This window comes from Fringilla coelebs (genome assembly GCF_963513975.1).
Source record: "Fringilla coelebs genome assembly, chromosome: 5".
NCBI lineage: Eukaryota > Metazoa > Chordata > Aves > Passeriformes > Fringillidae > Fringilla > Fringilla coelebs.
In genome coordinates, this window is record NC_140033.1 from 45,946,334 (window position 1) to 45,966,713 (window position 20,380).

General features: G+C 35.5%; 1 protein-coding gene across 4 annotated transcripts in view; it reads right to left on the reverse strand.

Annotated features, from left to right (window-relative positions):
• Window positions 1-20,380, reverse strand: part of ANKS1B (ankyrin repeat and sterile alpha motif domain containing 1B) — a gene marked incomplete at both ends in the record, with an annotated part of 409,595 nt that overhangs the window by 297,361 nt on the left and 91,854 nt on the right. For all 4 annotated transcript variants that reach the window (XM_084206425.1, XM_084206426.1, XM_084206424.1 and 1 more), the window contains one exon: window positions 9,877-10,017. In XM_084206425.1, the coding sequence (XP_084062551.1) occupies window positions 9,877-10,017 (141 nt within the window). The remainder of the gene's footprint in view (window positions 1-9,876; window positions 10,018-20,380) is intronic.

The window sequence follows — 20,380 nt, forward strand, 5'->3', positions numbered from 1 at the left end:
TATGCGTTGCTGTGAAGGGAGAGAAGAACTGAAAGCACTTAAGGAATCTTGAAGCAAAACACAACTGCTCTGTGAATAGCAACCTTACAGCTGTAAACTGACTTGACTGGAGAGCAGATAATTTCATTAAAATTACACATTATGGGAAAAATCTTCTTTGAAAGGAGAGATTTAACAGCAAAATGTGTTAATCCATTATCTATTACAAATAACCTATACCTTTTTAAAAAATATTCTATATCTGCACATGCATCTTTTTCTGTAGTAAAAACTCTGAAAAATTTGCACAATAGAAACCAATTAATTGATATCACAAACAATAAATTTGATAGAAGAGAGAAATAAATATTCACTATTTCAGGAAAGACAATCTTCCATGTTCAAAAGTTTTTGACACAGAAGAAAGAAAAAATTAAGTATGTTTGGTATAAAAGTTATTATTGCAATAGCATAAACCAAGACTCTCTTAGAAGAAATCTCTCCTACACATGCTCCCACAGTAAAATAGAAAGAACAAGAAAATGTTTTTCAAAATACTAAAGTTATGGAGAGTTGCATTGTCAAAGTGAAAGAACTTTGTTGTGAATCGTACTTTTATTTGCTACATAACTAAAGGGAAAAGTGAAATACAAAATTAACAGAAAAAACAGTTTGAGATTGTTCTTTAAAGATCCCAGCAGCATGCAAAGTTTGTTAAAGTTAATACTTCCTAATTAAATAATACCAAATAAACTTTGCAGATATTTCAGCAAAAACCAAGCCTAAGAGTAAGAGACAGTTGGAGGGAAAGTAAATTCATACTGTAAGCTAGATGTGGTGCTTAAAAACAGTAAAACAAGTTATTCCATGGCAACGGGAAATATGCACATTAGCAGTAAACACAAGAGGATAATGTATGTATCTCCTATATTCTTCAATAATCCAGTAACTTTCTATTTTATACCATAGTTCAGAACACTAGTTCTGAATGGGAACCTATGAACTCTGCTGTTTTCTAGCCAAAAGTGTGCCAAAGACCACTAACATTCATAACATGGATTTTTAGTTCAGTGGATACAAAAAGCTCCATTGCTCAGTGCTACCTCCTCATACTGCCCATACTCTTGGCAATTTTATGAGTGCTGACATGGCCATGTTGAATTTCAGCAGGTAAGATGGAAATATAAGGACAATACATGAACATAAGTACTTAATTCATCACTGAATGAAAGCCATTCCATTAATAAACATGCTACTTCCATATGGCTCTTTAAACAAGGAATGCTACCTTTTTACATCAAAGCTCTAATGCTTTAATTGTTACTATGATGACATCTGTGGTACAATAATTTACTTATTCATTGCAAATTTTCAGCTCTAGATATTGCAAAATGGACACAATGTAAAGATTACACAAAATGAAATTAATAAAGATTATAAGGGAACCTAAATCACATTTTCAATAACATTTGAACTTAAAAATTTTCTATAAGTTCACTGCAAGATTCCAGTTTGGAACAGCGACCACTCTGTCTATTTAACAAGAATTAAGGGGTCTTGCTTCAGGTTTGCAGTCACACTAGCTGTAATGAATACTTTTATTACAGGTGTTCTCTGTTAATGTTTTTAATTCCTTCATATACAAACAAACTACTACATCAGAGTTTTCCAAAACCAAGATGGTAAAAAGTTCTCAGAAAAGAACTTTTTCCCTAATGATTCTATTGCTTGAGGTTCAGATTCAATTATTTTCTTATATTTCATCAAATAACTCATCTTCAAAATAGCAATGTAAATGCTAGAAGTTAAACACTCGAGTAATTTGCAAACTCAAGATCCTTTCAAATTTTCATTATTCAGAAAACAGTGTTGTTAAGTAAAAGAAATTTGCTACTCAGAATGCCTGGATGTCACATGAAACCACCTTAAGCTAGACAACAGGAAACTCTTGGCAATGGGTCTTTCTTCCTGGGCCAAAAAATGACATTCTAGCCACTAAAAATCCAAACTGTGGAGTGCAAGGAGTTGTTCCTTGATCTTACAGTCCTAATGAGAAATAACTAGCTGTGGGAGAAAAATGTTAAGATTGCTGTCCTTGAAAGGCACCTCAAAAATTGCTCACAAAGAACCTTACAATAGAACGTTATCGCATCAAAAGAATTATAAAAAAGATACACTCAGTCTGTCCACTTTGGAAGTGGGTAGAAAAGACTGAAGGAAAGCCTCCCGCTTTGTCAGCTGTGTACCCTAAGTGCCCTGGTGTGTAATTTGCACATAAGTTCAGCTCAAAAACTAGGCATGTGGTCAAAAACATCCCTAAATTCATATCGCATACTGGCTGGCTCACAGTGGCTTCCTGTTCAACAATAAAGAACAATCAGTCAAATACCTTCAGAGATGTTGACACTTTCTTAATGATAAAGGAGCAAGAATATCCAGATGGGTTTCTGAAGGAACATTCTGCTATCAATATTTATTTCTCACAATGCAGTTCACTAAAAAAAGCTTTATGTGTATATAGAACTCCTGTCTGTATGTACTATCTGCTAATCATAAAAGCTAATTGGGGACAAACCTTTTGGTTTGCAACTACATAGACAGTTGGCCTAAAACATTGAGTTATACACTCAATTTTGCTAAAAATTAGGTAGCTATAAATTGGACTGAGCATTGTCTAAAGATTTTATTTTCTCTCTTTTTCTTCACAGTATAAAATATTGTGAAACAAAAACTAGGATGCTATAAAATTATAGCACTTCCAAAAATAATACAGTTGGCATGATACTGTCAATTTGTTAATTTACCTCAATGTCTTCACACACCTTTTATCTCGAAAAACTGCAAAATGCCTGGTGGACTATTTGCATTATAGAAAAACATATTTATAACAAGTCTTTTTAAAAAAGCTATCTCCTCCTTTCACCAGGGGAACACAGCTATTCTCCGTACTATTAGAAGCATTACTGTGACTTCTTTTTTTTATAGTAGATTTTATGAAACAAAACTGCTTATTGCTTCTGGAAAGTGAATAGAGCATCTGCATTCTACAGCAATATATATGATTAACAATCTAGGTAAAAAAACATGAAATATGAGATTCCCATTTTCTAGCTAAACTTCCTTTTTGAGTGACCTTAAAGTAAAAAGAATCATTTCACTGTAATTGGTAGATCACATTTTCTATCCAAAGTAAATACAAAATACCTTTTCATGAAAACATGAGACAATGTAGTCATATGTATTTGTCTTTGATATCTTAAATACAGGCTCCCCCAAATTCAGTTTCATTTATTTTACATCCAGTTCATGAGTTCTTCTCAATTACAGGTTGCTAGTAGTGAAAAAAATCATAACAATCAGTTTGGGATTTTAAGAAACTGAGTTGTTCTTTTTCAAAGTCCAGCTGTCAGTTAGGTCTTTTCTTCAGAAAGAAATCAGGTCTATACATTTTACAGACTTCTCATGGACTCACTCTACAAAGACATGATTTTCCATACTATAAAAACTGAAATAAGAAAACAAATCCCTCACGGTTCCAGTATTCGCTTAGTTCTCAGTTGTATTTTTAACACAATTAAAAACAAACAAAAAAAATAGAACACAGGTTTTTATGCTTAAAAACAGTCCCAAAATGTCAAGTGTCTTTAAACAGCCCTTCACAGAAATACAACCTGACAAAGCTTGACTGCATGGCTAATCAGTGTACCAAATCCATGTCACAATCACCATGTCCTGATATCCCCACTCCACTGATATCTTAACTCAGACACCTCAACATCAGCACTTGTGTGCATAATAAACTCTTCCTCCTGTTACTATGGTAGAAGCAACAAATACAATATATCTATGATGGTTTTTTCCCCCAGGAAACAATAATACTGAACAATTAGTAGCCCAATTCAGTCAGAACCAGGAAGATAACATAAGTTTTCAAGTTTTAATATATTGCTTTAATATTTCTGTTATGAAGCAGTTGAAGTCCAAACACAAAGTTTTTAACATGAAGTTGGAATTTCTTTCATGTACAAAACTAATTGCCCTGTGCTACTGCTATCTATTCACTGGGCAATTCAAATTGATTTTTTTCCATTTTCCCATAATTTGAGAGGCAGCACTGAAAGCAAAGACATTCCATGAATGGGCATCTTCTGGTTACCACTAAATTTTAAACCCCAAAACAATAAAATGCAATATAGTTATACTATGTAAGATCTTCCCAGATTACCATTGTGACATGTTTCAGTTAGGTATGTGACGGTGTTCAATTCAACAGCAATTTCTACATGAATTTGAATACCATGAAGAGGAATTAAATTTAATCCTGTAAACCACTACAGTCATCCATATTCAGATTATTTCTGACAATACATCAATAGTTCCAGTAAATTTTGACACCTCTCTCCTTTCTCTCTCATCCCGTTTAATTTTGCTGTTTCATGATCTCACCAAGAGGTAACACATCCCAACAGTGACCAGATTTACACACTGCTGGACAGGATAGCCAAATTTTCAAAACCAGTCATTTACAAACTGCAGAGGCAGTCCTAAACTTTTAGTAAACTAAGATCATTTAAGGTCCCATAGCCTTATAGAGGATTATAGAACATAGGTGTTAGCAATGATATGAAAGAGATCTCTGGAAGTCATCTTGTCCAAACTTGCAGTTGAAGCAGAGCTTAGGAGCTTGATCAGTCAATTCTGAAAATACCCAAGGATAAACAGACCATAACTTCTCTGGTTATACTACACGCCTGTGTAGGGGTGTCTAGTTTACACAACTAGCACAGTAAAAACACATTTGCAACAAGATACCACAAATTTACATGGGCGACTCCAAATTTACACTGGAAATTCAGAAGCTACATATGCAATACATACCATAGGCAAGAATAAAACATTCAGCTTCATTCCTTAAAACACAATCAGAAAATGTAGCATAGCACTAAAATAAATGACAATTTTTTCAATATATTTATTTTCTATCACTTTTCAGCAGGGTATAACCATCACCTGCTGGTTCTTTCTAGGCAGAATACATATTGCACTTTTTGGTAGCTGCTTCAGTGTGTGGGTGGTGTGTTCCTGAAATTACTAATAAGCTTACTGCAAAAGAGACAACACTGCAAATCAAGAATTTAACAGAAATATTTTTTATGGGTAGTAAAGCTTTACCCATTTAAGTAAAATTATCATTTAATCCACTAAATTAGGAAGAAAAAAATATTTTTCACTGAAGGTTAGAAACTATAGAAAAGTATTACAGATAATATAATAATCTTACTCTGGCTATCCCTACTCAGGTATAGTTTAGGTCAAAGCTTTCTCTACTCTGTCTATATCATCACTAAACTCCCCTAAAATATAGAAATTAGATAATGCCACAAGAATTCCTGTTTCTAATTTTGGAGAACTTCAGCACTAAGTAAGATCAGCCAAATCTGCTTCTTTACCAGTCTAGTTTGAAATGTGCTCCCACCGAATGCGCTGAAAGGTAAAGTTATTAACAGATTGAAAAACCCAGCTGAAACACTTAAGCCATTATTGTTTAATTAAAAACCTGTTCTTTGTTTTTGTTGTTTTTATTTAGAAACAAAGAAGAAACACTTCCTCTTTTATACTACCTCCCCTGCATTGTAGCAGTTCAAAAATTACTTGAACATTCGCATTGAGCTTAAAATCTAAGAAAATTTTTGAGGCAACTGAGAATAGGAGTTCAAACTGAAAGAATATGTTAAAATGAAAACAAATAATGCCAAATAAAATTCCCAATATTAAAATTCTTCAGCAGGAGACAACATAGAGCCATGCTGCCTCTTTCCAGAGAGCATCAGTACAGAGGGTTTTTTAGGAGCAGATTTGATCTCTATGTGAAAACTGAGTTAGTTCCTTACTTAATTACACCATTCATCTCTCATGTATCCTGAGCTGACTTTGAAAATGCAAAAATAATTGCAACATAATAATTTTCAGTATCATGCTTTCTACAGAACAACCTTAACTAGCTTCCACAATACAAACAGTATACAAAATCTCTTTCCATTAAAAATTACTTTTTAAAATTTACAAAAAAAAAAGTACAGACAGACAAAATGATCTTCTGGAAGGCAGACACGAAATACATAACCCTATTAACAGATGCATCAAACTCCAAACTTTAAATATTCCCACCATAGCCTGTATTGATGAAGAAACTATTACATACAGTTCTCACCTCCTAAAAATGTAGTTAGGAGTCCACTTTTTATTCCCTCCCTCTAAATAAAAAAGCATTGTGGGGGGACTGTCTCTCTTCCACAGGAAAACACATGATAAAGTTGCTGGAGTTCCTACCTCTAGGAATCCTAGAGTTATGTAGCAGACTGTTGATCAGTCTAAAAGGAAAATGTCAAGGTCTCCCAGAAGTTCATTCCCTCTTAAAAGATGAAAATGTAACACTAAGCTAGAAACAGCATTTAAATATCTAAGTAAATTTGCCATATATTTTTTGCGAAGAGCCATGCTTCCCAGCGACTGGCAACATGAAGATTCATACTTACGGCTTTTGAATCAAAGTTCAAATTTTCCATAGCAACTGCACTGCTCTCTTTACAGAGGTTATTTTCATTTTGTAAGAGGTGTAACAAATGAGGTGTTCCTGGCTGTCATCATGTCAAATACAGAATAACCGTCAGGATTTTTAAGTTGTACATACAACACAATTCAAGTCACAGTTCAGTCAAGCTGACCCAGCAGCATCCTAAATGGGACAGAGCTAAACCTGCCTTATCTCACAATTACTTTATATCATAATTAGAAAAATATGCTGGCATGGCTGTCAAGATTAAGGCATGTGAACTGCTTTAAACTGATAATACTGGAGGGATCATATAGAACTCTGCAGTACACACCTCTCTGACATTGCAGACTGCCCTCTATTTATCTCTGTACATTAGGCCCTGTTTGCCTCTTAGCAGAGAAATATTCAAGGTATGCTATACATGAAAAAGAAAATGGAATTATATACATACATTCAGAGTATGCTGCTCTATTCTCAAGAAAACATGAATATGCATGTGTGTACTGAATTTTTGCCCTAAACCAAAGATTAACTCCAGAACAAAGCAACAGCCCAAATTAACCCTAAATCATAGCCTACAAATGGAATACACTCTCTGCTAAAATAAGAAGACATGTCTCAATTCCAGTCTCCAAAAATCCAGCTGCATATTCTAAACCCCTGAAATTTTTACAAGGCACAAAGATTTTTCCATAAAGCTCTTCCAGCACTTCACCAATTTTGAGACTGTAAAAGAGAGTTGATTGTTCTGAGAACACCTGTATTACTGCTATGCTAGGTCTTAAATAACATTTTATGCAGAACTTTCTATAACAGCCCTTTCTAAAATGACACTTCCCAGCACAGTAGAGACAGCAATAATACACTGCATGCCAGAAGTACCTCCAGACAAGCTTTTTTTCCCCTAACTGCAAAAAAGAAACCAAGTTTCTCAAGGAAATTACTGCCCTCTCCTTTGGCATACTGAAAACTGTTAGCTCACTAGATCACAGATGGACATTTTCATAATCTTACCTAAAACTCAATTTCATGTTATCATTGTGCCTCTGACTGTGTATATAAAGCAAGAATCAATCTTTATGTTTGTTCACCTTTGATGTGCAAACACAATATATTTATATGATTGTAAAATCTATTTTTAAGTAAAGGAGAACTGTAAAAATGAACTTGTTTGAGTACAAGAGTAACTGATAGAGCGTTTTCCCCATTTTTGGATCTTTAGGAGAGTATAATTTTAAGACACCATGTTAAATACCCTTATCTCACTGCTCCTTCATGATGAAGTCTGTACTTTCTGATATGTCAGTGCACTGACATGAGTATCAGAAACATATTTTTGTACTTTTATAAAAAACACTATTGCACACAATGTATAATTTGTTAGACCAATTCCAGATGCTGTTCTTAATCCAGACACATATATACTTTGTGTTTTCAATCCCTTAGAATGAGATTTTCTCTGCTGCATTCTGAAGTAAATGCAAAAGATAAAATAGCTTAGCTAACAGCTTGAAAGACTGCATACACCGATGGCAACAATTTATAAAAACCAAAGTCACTGGCTTTTAGTCTGGAGGTTTTCCACTACCTAATTTCTTTCCTTTCTCCCATAAAAAGAAAACAACAAAAGACCAAAACTATCTCAGTCATGAATTTTCATATATAGAAGCAATCTAGAAAGGAAATCTGTCATATCATAAATGAAAGCATAATAAATATTTGTACTTATAATTTTGTACTTTTTTGTACTTATAATTAAGAACCATTGGTCTCAGAGCAAGAAGGACAAGATATCATAAGTTTGAGCTTAAAATTTAAGTACAATGAATAACACTAATTCAGGAATCACTATCTTAAAACTGACATTATAGTTGAAATTAATGTCTCTTTATAAATAGAAACCAACCAAACAACCACACTTGATTACAGTTTTCAAAGGCATCCCTCAGTTTTATAGCACCCTTTATGTATACCTTACCTAAAGAAGAAACAAGGAAAACACAAATATTTTCTAAAATTAGGAAATAAAAATGGCATGTATGTTCATCATAGGCAAGTTTAACAATAATTAAAGCACAGGTGCTATTTAAATAAGAAAAGATCCATTTAAGAAATATGTTTTGAAACAAATCCTTAAAAACGAGGAATTAGTAACTAGTACTCCGATTGTAAATTAGGATGATTCCCACCATGCAGCACTTTGCCAAATGTCTAAAATGATGGATAGCATGAAGTAGGAAACAGCTACTGAAAGGGGAAAGGAACATAAAGGCTCCTTATCAAGAGACAGGGCAGTGCTCATTGTTATTCAAGCACATGAGCTGCCATATCCTGTTTCCATTGACTGCAGGGAAGGCTTCAGCATTGACTTCAAACAGGTGCAAGTCCACGAGACTTAAAGGGAATAAAACGTACAGTCACGGTATGAAAGCAACAGTGTATGAAGTGTGGTGAGACAGGATATGGAATTCCAATGTGGTACACAAGAATCTGACAAAGATATTTAAATGCAGTGCCAAGTAAGGATGCAACTGAAAAAAACCAGACGTTTCTAAACAGAAATTTGGCAGGTCTTCATTCAATGCTACAAAAAAAAAAAAAAAAAAAAAAAGTCCAGGAAAAATGTTACACAAACGAGAGTGCTTATTTAGGGTGGGGGGAGAGAACAAGGGAGACCCAGAAGCAGCAATAAGCATCATCCTGTTCTGGAGCAATACTATATCACTTGTTCAGGACACAGCTGCTGGAATGCTTTGGTAGATACTGTAGACTGGTCTGCTCCAAGAGTTGCTGGGACTCAGACTCAAATATATTACCCACTTCTATTTATTCTCTTCTGTATTATGATGAGCATTTGAAAATATTTGGGGATTTTTTTCTTTAACTTATATAATCTTCAAAAAGAAGTCTTAGGCTATATTCTTACATGAGTTTGAGTTATGCATGATGTCCTCAATTAATTCTATAAAGAAAGTAGCTGAGATGTCATTATATTAATTAGAAGCTGGTCAAAAATAGAGTACTTATCCCAAAGGAAACTATGCAACTTCAAAATTTCTTTCCAGATGGAAAAGAAAGCTATCCAACACAGCAACTATCTGTCTAAAATAGGGGTAGTAAACATTAGTCTCCATATTTAACTGTTATGAATAATTATTATAGCAGGATGATTGAACCTCAACATTTAATTTTGGAAGCAGCTTTTGACATTAAAATGAAGAGTGAAAGTAGCAATTTTGAAGGGAATCAGGCAAGACTATAAATAACCCTAAGGGTTAAGGCAGAGATTAAGCATCTCTTCCACAGTTGCTAAGTTTTATGATGAAAAGGGAATCACATACCTGTGCAAGCATGGGAAATCCGAGGTTCCTGCATCCATTACAAGGTGTGAGTGCCTCCCATAAACCAGAAGGTCCACAAGTATTTTCAGCTGCATCATCATCTTCTTCCTCCCTTGGTGATAGACGCATTGAAGAAGGCCTCTGTGCATAAAGAAACAATACTTTCAAATTAAACACAGTGATGTATATTGTAAAGAATCTTTTTATCTTATGAAAACTTAAGAGTGTCCCATTCAGAAATACCAAAAGATAAACTCCTATTTTAATCCAGAGTACCTACTCAACTGTTAAACTGTTGTAAGAAAATAATACTTTCTAAGGAAGGAGCATATTGAGCTATCTGCGATTATACTTCAAAATCGAGTGAACATATTAATATATAGAGAAAATATTTATTGTCTTTATTATCAAGAAATTGGAAATTTCTACTTCATTTTACTTTAAAATTTGCTGTAATATCATTAAGTTTAGGATATTCCACAAAGAATAAAAACTAACACTTGCCTGGATGGGTCCAAGATTTTGGCAGACAAAAACTACTAAATCAATCAAAAGATGAGGTTTCAAGTTTTGCATTATATTTATCAGTAATAAATGTGTTATCTTACTTTTTAGGCAAAATATGTATTTTAAAATGACCTGTATTATTTTGCTTTATAGTCTGGAAGGGATGAAAAGTATTAGGAATAATCACTGACTTATGAACACTGTGGCTTACATATTGATCTGAGTGATAAGGGAAAAATGCTGATTTTTGCTTAAACCAGTATCCCAATTTTCTATGACAGACAGAAATCGGAACAGTGGTCAGTTCCCATATATTTATGTTATTTTGCTACAAAGGACAATGCACCCCAACTGAATTGCAGTGGCAATTTTTACTAATTTCAGGAGAAGAAGGAGGAAAGTTAACCCAGTAATGAACGATTTTTAAAATCTCATATCAACACAAATTGTTTCAAATAAAAAAAAACAAACCAAAAAGTAATTTTCACACACTAATTCTCTGTCCTTATTTAAATTGGTATAAGAAATAGCTGTTCTGGCCTGCTTCAAATTTGCTTGAGCAACCTGCCTGATACTCAGATGCTAAATGCTGTGTTTAGGACCACTTCTGAAAGTGGACCAGAATAGCACTGTTTGAGACAATGGCTGATCACAGCTATCAATTTGATGGTAACATTAACTCTAAAGCTGCTATGGGGTCCATGTAAAAATCACCTTAAAAACCCCAACCCCTAACTGCAGATTATTTTAGCCAATAGAATAAAGAAATGCATGGAGTCTGTTGCAAGGAAGGGACTAGAGAAGTGAAAGAAAAGTAGGGAGGAAAAGAAGTAGAGAAACAGCAGCAGCTCTAAAGATGAACACAAGCTGATGGAAAGCGTAAGGGAAGCAAAGGCACCGCACAGACAGGCACTAACTCAAACTGCGTAACATCTAAGGATCATTCAACTCTTGACTTTTGTGCTAACTTCTTAACACAGAAGTTGTTGGTATACCATGAATTCAAGCAGGGAAAATATTTAGAAAATCTATCTCAACTGATGCATCAAAGATGAGAAACACAATATACCCCACTCCATTATGCCAATTCCCCTTGGTTAGAAAACGGTTGTTCCCTTGTTGCAGACTTCATGAATCTATCCATATCTTGTAAAGTTAGGCGGATTTATTTACTTTTTATTTTAGAAGTCAATTTCTAAAACATTCTTTGCATGGTATTTCATTAGGTTATTTTGACACTCTAGTAGTACCACAGAATATGTTGCCATAGCAACCAATATTCTCACACTGATTATTAAAAGCATTGGGTTAATTCTGCAGAGTGTAGGTCGTGAAAGACTATTATTGCTAGGTATTTGCATAGACAAAGGAAGCAGACTAGAGGTCTTTCCCCTCTATTTATGACACCATCTTCCATGGTGGCTGCCCTACACTTGTATTTTAAATCTCAGAATTGCTGTACCAGAGAATAAAGCATTTCTTGCCCCCTGAAGTAAAAGGCAAAGAACTGCAGCAGTGCTCAGCAGAGGAAAGCAGGTGACACACATTAGCTGTAACCTTACAAGCCAATGGAAGTGAATGAATGCAAAAGTCATATAAAAATGTCAGTGCACCCTGTAAAGGTACTAAATGCACACACATAAGTGAGAAATTTACTACACAACTAAAGGAAGATGAATTACAATAGAGTCACTGAAGGGGCAGCATATGAGTATTTAGGCATTACAGGAACAGAGTGAAAAAACCCCATGCCAAACAATTATTGAATGGTAAAAACAAAATACACGAGAAGAATGAGAATTGAATATTTCCATTAGAGGTATTTTATATAAATAGCCTAAGATAGAGTGCGAATCACAGGAATTTAATGTCGATGTGAATGAGAGGAAGTGCAAAGTATTGAGTCAGATCTCCTGATCATTCGAAAAAGGATCAGTCAGTGCCAGAGTTCATTAGGCACCTGACTGGAACAAACTGGTACTCCCATGCAACTAGACAATGCAGGTATGAATGTGATACAGACTAATTTACAGACTACCACAGATCAGGGTGAGCTCTTTTTACACTTGCACAGATTTCTGCCACCAACAAGGCACTAAAAAGGCACCATTAGGAAAAGTCTATTTGGAGGGTGAAGAAACAGTTATTGCCATCGCCTTTCTCACCCATCCCTGCCTGACAGATGCCCAATTCCACCCAGACAGAGGGAAAGAGATATGTGGGAATTACTGCAGGGAAAGAGAGCTGCACTTGCAAAGACGAAGGAAGGAGTTAATAGCTGCATGAGAGAAAAGGGTCAAAAGCGCCCCAGATTTGATAGACTGGGGTTGCATACCCTGGGAAGAGGGATGCTTCTGGAGAAGGCAAACAAGATACAGAAAAACCTACAATCCATTCACAGAGCTCAGACTGTCACACAAACCCATAAAACTCCAAACCCAGACCACACAGTTTCCTGTTACTCTCTCACAGCCTTCGTTCCTTTCCCAGAACTCCCTAATTTTTCTGTTCTGTTGTATAATTTAATTTTGCCTCCTTAGAGGTCCTTTGAACATGAAAATCTAATTCTGTGTGTGCTACTGGAAAGCCTTAATATAGCCCTGTAGGGAGAGTTTTAGTAAAACCAAAGTTATTTATGCCCACTTCTCAGAAAATAAATAAATAAACAGAGTAGAAGATATTTCTGTCAACTAAAGAAAAACAGGCACCATTTAGAACCTCTTATTTATGCCTGTTTGGAGTTAAAACAACCCAAACAAATGTAGTTAAAAAATGCCATCTAAATCACAGTTACTCAATTAATTGAATTAGACATTATGAAATAGCAAAGCCAATATAAACTGCAGTACTAAGCTTCAATAAGGGAACTTTTGCCTAGGTTAGAAGAAACACAAGCATAAGCAACATATATCCTCAAACAGAACAGACAGAAAACCTTACATGATATTAGATATAACATGCAAAAGGAAAATTTGGTGGAGAAATCAGAAAGATATTAATAGACAATTAAAGCTTTATTAAAAGTTCTGGTTTTTACAGGTACACTGAATCAAGTATTAGACATTGCTTGCAGTAGTAAAAGGCTAAGAAAGTAATTTCTCTGAGTAAAGAGAGAATAATAATGATAGAGCAGGGAGAGAGCAGTAAGATCTAGCATAAAGACATTCTACCACTACAACTAGTGACAAATTTTCTTCAGACACTACTAAGCCTATCACATCACCTCTCATTTTCATACTTAATGAGTATTTAAATCATGTCTTCCAAAATTTAGGTATGGAAGCCTTCCTTTTCATGCTTCCATCTACATAAAAGGCAAAAATTTGGGCACTAGGACACTTTAGACTGAAGGTCACTTTATAAAGAGGCTATTTATTCTCAAAACATGTATGTACATCAGATTGTCTATCACAATAACTTGGAATCTCTATCCTAATCTAAGAGAGTGAGGCAATATTTATCAACAGAGAGAATGATGAATACAGAAAGAAAAAGCAGAGAAGGTCTGTTCTACTCTTAAAAGTCAACAACAACAGAAGGTGAGAGCAGCTTTAATCTTTATTATTTACAGTCACCAAGTTCACAGCTCAGTGGCTGTACACCATGTATAAAACATACATAAATACCTTTACGTATTTATGTATTCTTTTAATCAAATGTTAACTATCTCCTATCTAACATATGACCTTATTAACTAGACAAGTTTATTTAAGGAATACAGTAAATTATAAAAGATGTTTTATTTCCTTTCAGTCCCTCCTTTTTTCTCAGCTTTTACTGAAGACTGGTCTGCTTTCTGCCTTTGTAAATAGCCACTGCTAGGAAAAATATTACTCAATTCCCTTGTTTTGGAATACATAGGAGACTTTCCTGGACTAGTCCAGTGAAACCTAAAACCAAACCTCAAAACCTTTCCTTCTTGTATCTGTTTTTTTCACAATATCATCCAATTGCAGAAGTATTTCACATAACCTTTCAAACAGTATCTGCTAGAGCAAAACATTATCAGCGAACTATTAAAAGTGCAAAATAACAGGACATTAACTGTTTGCTACTGCATCATAGCTCAGGAGATACGAACATTACCTTATAATTTATCTTTGTTAGGAAACAATATTTTTAAATGGAACAGTAAAGATGAAATCCAGAAGGCAATATTGTTCTGCTTACAGGAGGCAGAAAGCAACCAGACATTTGATAAGCCAAGTGCTGCCACTCAGTTCAAAACGATGAGGTCAGCAGGAAGTTTCTTCTGTAGAAATAATTTGTCAAACATGCATGTTCTATCATCCTAACAGAGATGTGCTTCTAACTCCCCTTGGCCCAAAGGACATGTACCTTACACTGTGAAATAAAAGCAAAAAAATTACAGGTCTGTTACCTAGTATTCTATTTTGACATTATTATTATTAAGAACTAATAGAACAGGAAACTGTTCCTGAATCTCTTCTATAAATTTGGATAATCAGGTCTATCTCTGCCACAGCTGTCCCCAGCAGCTGCAGCAGTCAAGCCAGGGACAGAAGAGCTGGGACAGTGTTCTGTGCTCTCAGTGCTCCCCCTGCTGCTGCCCAAGCTGCTCTCAGGGGAAAATGCCTGAGGATATGCAGAAGAAAAAAGAGCATTAGGGCGTGACATACAACACAATCAATCACTATTTTTCTACAGCAGCATCCCTACATTAAGCAAATATGCCCTTCTGAGATTCAGTAAGGATCCTGAAAAGGAGAAGCCTCAATTATGACACACATCCTATGTCTCACAGTCAGTGAAAGGTTTTGGGAACCTGGGCACACCTCTCCCACATCCCCCAAGGTCTTCTCCCTACTAATGATTTTCTGTTTCCCATCCTCATTATCTTGTCTTTCACCTTACACTGCACATCTGCTGCTGCTCTTTCACAAACATGTTCCAAGTCTGCATCTCTTTCATTTGCTCCGAGTGTGGGTAGAGTTTCGCTGCACCTCCTGTATTCTGCAAAAGAAGTATCAGGAAGACAAAGACAGTCTTGTCCTTACAGCTGCAGAATGATGGAGAAGAGTACTCTGCACCTGCCTCTGCCTTAATCCCTGTGGGATGCTAGACATGTCATTCCAACATTTCCAAGATGGTCACTAAGTTTGTGCTCCTGATCTGCTGGCTATGCTGAAACTGAAGGTGAGTTTGCACAAATGCTGGACTACATCAGGAATCATCTTGGGAGACTCTGTGACTATTCTCAATGGTATATGAGCCTAAGTACCCTGCAAATCCCAGCTCTAGCAGTCCCAGATGTGAAATCTTGATCTCTACACCACTGCACATCAGCCCAGTTGCATGTGATATTTTCTGACTGGGCCTCCAAAAGAAACACCACATGTGAAGCAGTTACACCCTTGGAACTCAAGATCACAGTGATATCTGATTCTGAGGAGAAATTTCTGTCACTTGAAGTCAGTAGAGTCAAGTGAAATAACTGCATGTATCAAACACAAAATGTATTAACTAGGAAAATGCGATTATTTCACATATATGAGGAAAACTATATGGTTGTGTAGCTGCTGCCCCTCAGTGGGCATGTACATTGACACCTATCATGATGAGCTCCCCAAAATAAATCACTCTGTCTCCAGAGCAGGATCTGACACTCTACAGGAAATACATCCTGGAACCAAATAGCAAGTAAAATGCATACTGCATAAGGTCAAAATTTTAAGTAAAAATGAGATTATAAAATGAGTACATCTGGACATGCACTGAAAGTAGAGCAATACTTTTGAAATTTTAATTCACCCTTGCATGTAGCATAAATAACAAATATTAAGATGATTCTGAATTTTGCACTACTCTCACAGAAGGATGCAATGATTCATAAAACAAGCTATAGATTTTAAAAACCTAATAGGTGATCTATTCTCTGAAGTGATCAGTTATGGAACCCGAAAAAATGGCCTGAAGTTGCGTCAGGGAAGGTTAGGTTGGATATCAGGAAAAGGTTTTGCACCCAGAGGGTGTTTGGGCACCAAACAGGCTCCCCAGGACAGTGGTCACAGCACCAGCCTGACGGAGCTCAAGACACATTGGGCAACACTCTCAGGCACAGCATGTGAGCCTTGGGGATGCCTCTGTGGACTTGATGATCCTTGTGGGCCCCTTCCAGCTCAGTGTATTCTGTGACTTAATAAAAGTTATTTGTTTATTCTATGGATTAAGCTACTTCTCTATAATGTATCAAAACACAGGTACTTCCATAACTTACTCCACACTCTAATGTATGTGTTTGGGACAGGACTGAAGTGCCAAAATAACTTCTCTTAACATTAGCTAAAATAAAGTGAACCTGTGTTTTAAATACTTGTCTAACATTGAGCACATACTTAATACTAATAAATCAGACTATTTGCACATTTAATTTTAAATGTTTAATATCAAAGCATTTCAAGTGCTTTACTTCACCATGAAAAAGAATTTAGTACATGAAGCAAAAAGCCCTAAAATAGAATTCACCCAGGAAGTCATACAGACTGCAAGGATACTCTGCTACAGAAATGCGTCTCTAGGAGTGCCTTTCCATCCCACAGGCATAGTAGATTTGACCTATGTTGGTATGTAGGAAGGCTATACACAAATATGGGCTGTGCAAAAAGGGAAGGAATTTGGTACCTTTTTTTTTGAGTCCTGAAATTTAAGCACAGGAACAGTTGCAATTAAGTTAATGGAATTTCTCATGTTAATGACAGACTTTTGCGTCTCCCTGAATCAATATGCACATGACTCACTCCAAAATGTGACTCACTGAAAAACTCATGTACCAGATGAAAAAGAAGAAACTGATAATGAAGGGCATAGGAGCCCACAGAAAAGCAAAAACAAGTGTTAATAATTTAAAAAATATTAAATAGAATTAAAGGCTACAGAATATTTGCTCTTGCATAAAGGAAAACAATCATAATTCAAAGTAATATCGACCACTTTTGGCTTTAAGTGTCTCAGAGAAAATACTGCTTGGAGAATAGCTACAGAGGAATCTCTGTATTTAACAGCCCTATACCATCTGAATGTTATCATATAACATTTGAAAATCTCAGTGCTATGTAATTGCCATGAAAATCAGTTGTAAACCTTGCATTTTTCCTTTTTTAAAATTGTGAAAGAGAGGGTGGGTAAGTGGGTGGCAGTATGATGAAACTTATAGAAAATACATTATTTCTCATGAAATAGAGCAGAAGGAAGAGAAATTAAAGTAGGGGAAAAATCAGGTGGCAAGAGAGTAGGCAGAAGTCACCACTTTATTACTCCTCCAGTGCACAGTTTTTTATTTAGCTCACATATTCTCAGTAGAAATGTGTCAATGAAAATGCAGTTATTATTCCATTAAGCCACTGATGCCTTAATAAAGAACATAAAAGAAAATCATACCTGGATAGACAAAGGCAATGTAAAGAACGATATGCAGTACTACACATTCATCTGAAGGTGAATGTTGGTTAAGAGTGGACAATCAAAAGAGCTTTGAAAAACATTTTTGCTATGTGATTTACAGATCAAGCAGGACAAATTACTAGTGGTTTGCCATATTAGCAGCCAAGTGCTAAACATAATGTAAACACAACACAGTAGAACAGTTGATAGCTGAAATGTCTTAGAAGGCTAGAGAAGTTGAAGGCCTAACTAGAAAAGACCAGCCAAAGAGTAATCTACCTTTTGTTCTCAGAAGCCTGAGCAATGGCTCAGACTCCTCTAAAGATGCTGAAAAGGATCACACCCCATCAGAGATGCAGAATACTATCAACTGGAGGACAGCTCTCAATGCAGCCTGATTTCCATGGCATGTGTAAGCAGCATTCAAAATCATCTTCACTAGGAAGGCAAAGCCTTTGCTATGGCCAATAGGAAAATCTGCCAGTGTGAAGTTCATATACTGCAAGTTGCTGCTTCTTCCTGTCTTATATAATTAAACCAGTGATGTCACTGCAGTCATCTCAATAACCACTACTGCCAGAAGATGTAGGACAGGGTGTGCTTTTTCTGAGCTAGCTCAGTGGTACCGTTTCCTTTTGCCTGTGGTAGATTCAACACCACCCTTTCAGATCCACTACAATACAAGCACACCTTTGTGTTCTTTTCCGAACACATTCCTAAGTAGCTGAAAACTTTATATTTAAATTCTTTCTCCAGCCATTCATAATATAATGCCTTAAAGCTCCTATAAAATACAGATAAACAAGTCAGTCAGTAACCTGCTTTCACCTTTAACTCCTTTGAAGCACGGTATTTCTTAGGAGGTATCAATGACTAAATAAGCGATTGTGATCTGTTAAAATTATTTAGATTTCCTAAAGGAAACACCACTGACAAAGACAAGGCAATAAATATTCCAATACCTGTAAGTAAGAAACTATTAACAATGGAAAGAAAGGCCAGCATAGCAATAAAAAAGTAATTATATTTTAATGTGATTTTTGTCTAAGTTTGACAGGCAGTATTGAGGCTGCTTCCTTGCAGATTGTGAACTGCCCATATTTCAGAAACATTAGGCAGAGCACCAATATCAACAAAAATAATAGTGGTAGTATAATGCAAATTGCTCAAGCTTAAATAATTACTCAGGTAAATAAAATTGAAAAACCTCTCCTGAAATTTTCCCTCATGACACTAAACTGAAACTTATGGTAAGTTTAGGAAGGATAGATGCCAAGAGAAGAGAAATGAAAATAGATATTCAAAAATTGTGTAAGTCACATTTCTCTGGAAAAATAAAGAATCTGCTGTAAGGAGCAACACATGCTTCATGTGACACAACACATCAAGTAAATCTGGTTTCCGATTCTAATCTCAGTTTAGAAACTTATACCACTGAAGTCAGGCAAGGATTCCAGTTCTATTAAAGTCACAGAAAAGCTGAGGGGTGCATTTCTAGCACACTCTTGATGTCCACAGGCAAACTTTTCTAATGCATAATAGATATCAGGCACCTGCCCTTAACTGAATTCCTCAAGATATTATATTTTATAGAGGTATAGGAATCTGGCCCAGCATATTTTTCTATTCATTTTTTTCTTGTTAAGCTTATTATTAGGGGCTGGAAAAATCTGTCAACAGCATACAATGAAACTCTATGTTATGAACGGTCAACTTTCAAGACTTAAGGAAAAAATACTGAATTTATTTTGTATGCCTATTATAAAACAAGTCTGCCTGTTGCCATTAGGATAAAATAAAAATGAAATTAAACAAGTAGTCTAAACAAACTCTGCCCAATGCTCTAATTTCAGCTACTAAACAATTTTTAAAGAGAGCCTTATTTTGTATTAGCTTGTCATGGGTGGTCATTTTGCCCTGTGAAATATGGCACATTATTTACCATTAGTATTATTTGTATGCCTCTTACTAAGAAGCAAAGAAAAGAAAGCGAGACTGTGGCTTCTAAGAAAGTACCTACTTAGCCAACTTCAAAAGAATCATTGAATCAAATATAGTGAAACCATACATTTAATTCCCACCCCTTAGGATTCTGTAAACGTTCACATTGCTCTGATGGATTAGCACGCTCCCTCTCCTGGTTCTACCATTGGGATAAAATGATGCTCTTCCACTCACTACAGAAAACAACTGAGACATGCCCATATGGTTCTTATTTTTCTCACGCATTTCTTGTCAGATGGCGACCATCAGACTCTACTACAAGTTCCAAGCTTAATGACTTAATTCTTATACTAATGGAATAGACATGAAATCACTGTTGACTTGAGTTATATACAAAAACATTTCTTTTTTTTCCTCCTCTACTCTTTGTAACTTGATGTGTAGGTATAACACTCTTATACTGAGGTAACTATGTATTATAAAGAACAATCAAACCTGCATTGGTGCCTGCTGACAACAGTGATAAGAGTTCTAAAATATTATGGAAATTCCTATCTCTTGAAATGCAGAAACATCAAAAGCTAAAATGTTCTAGAACAATGTGGTTTTTGTTTAGATTGTAGGATAGGTTCTCCTTTTTCCTTATTAACTC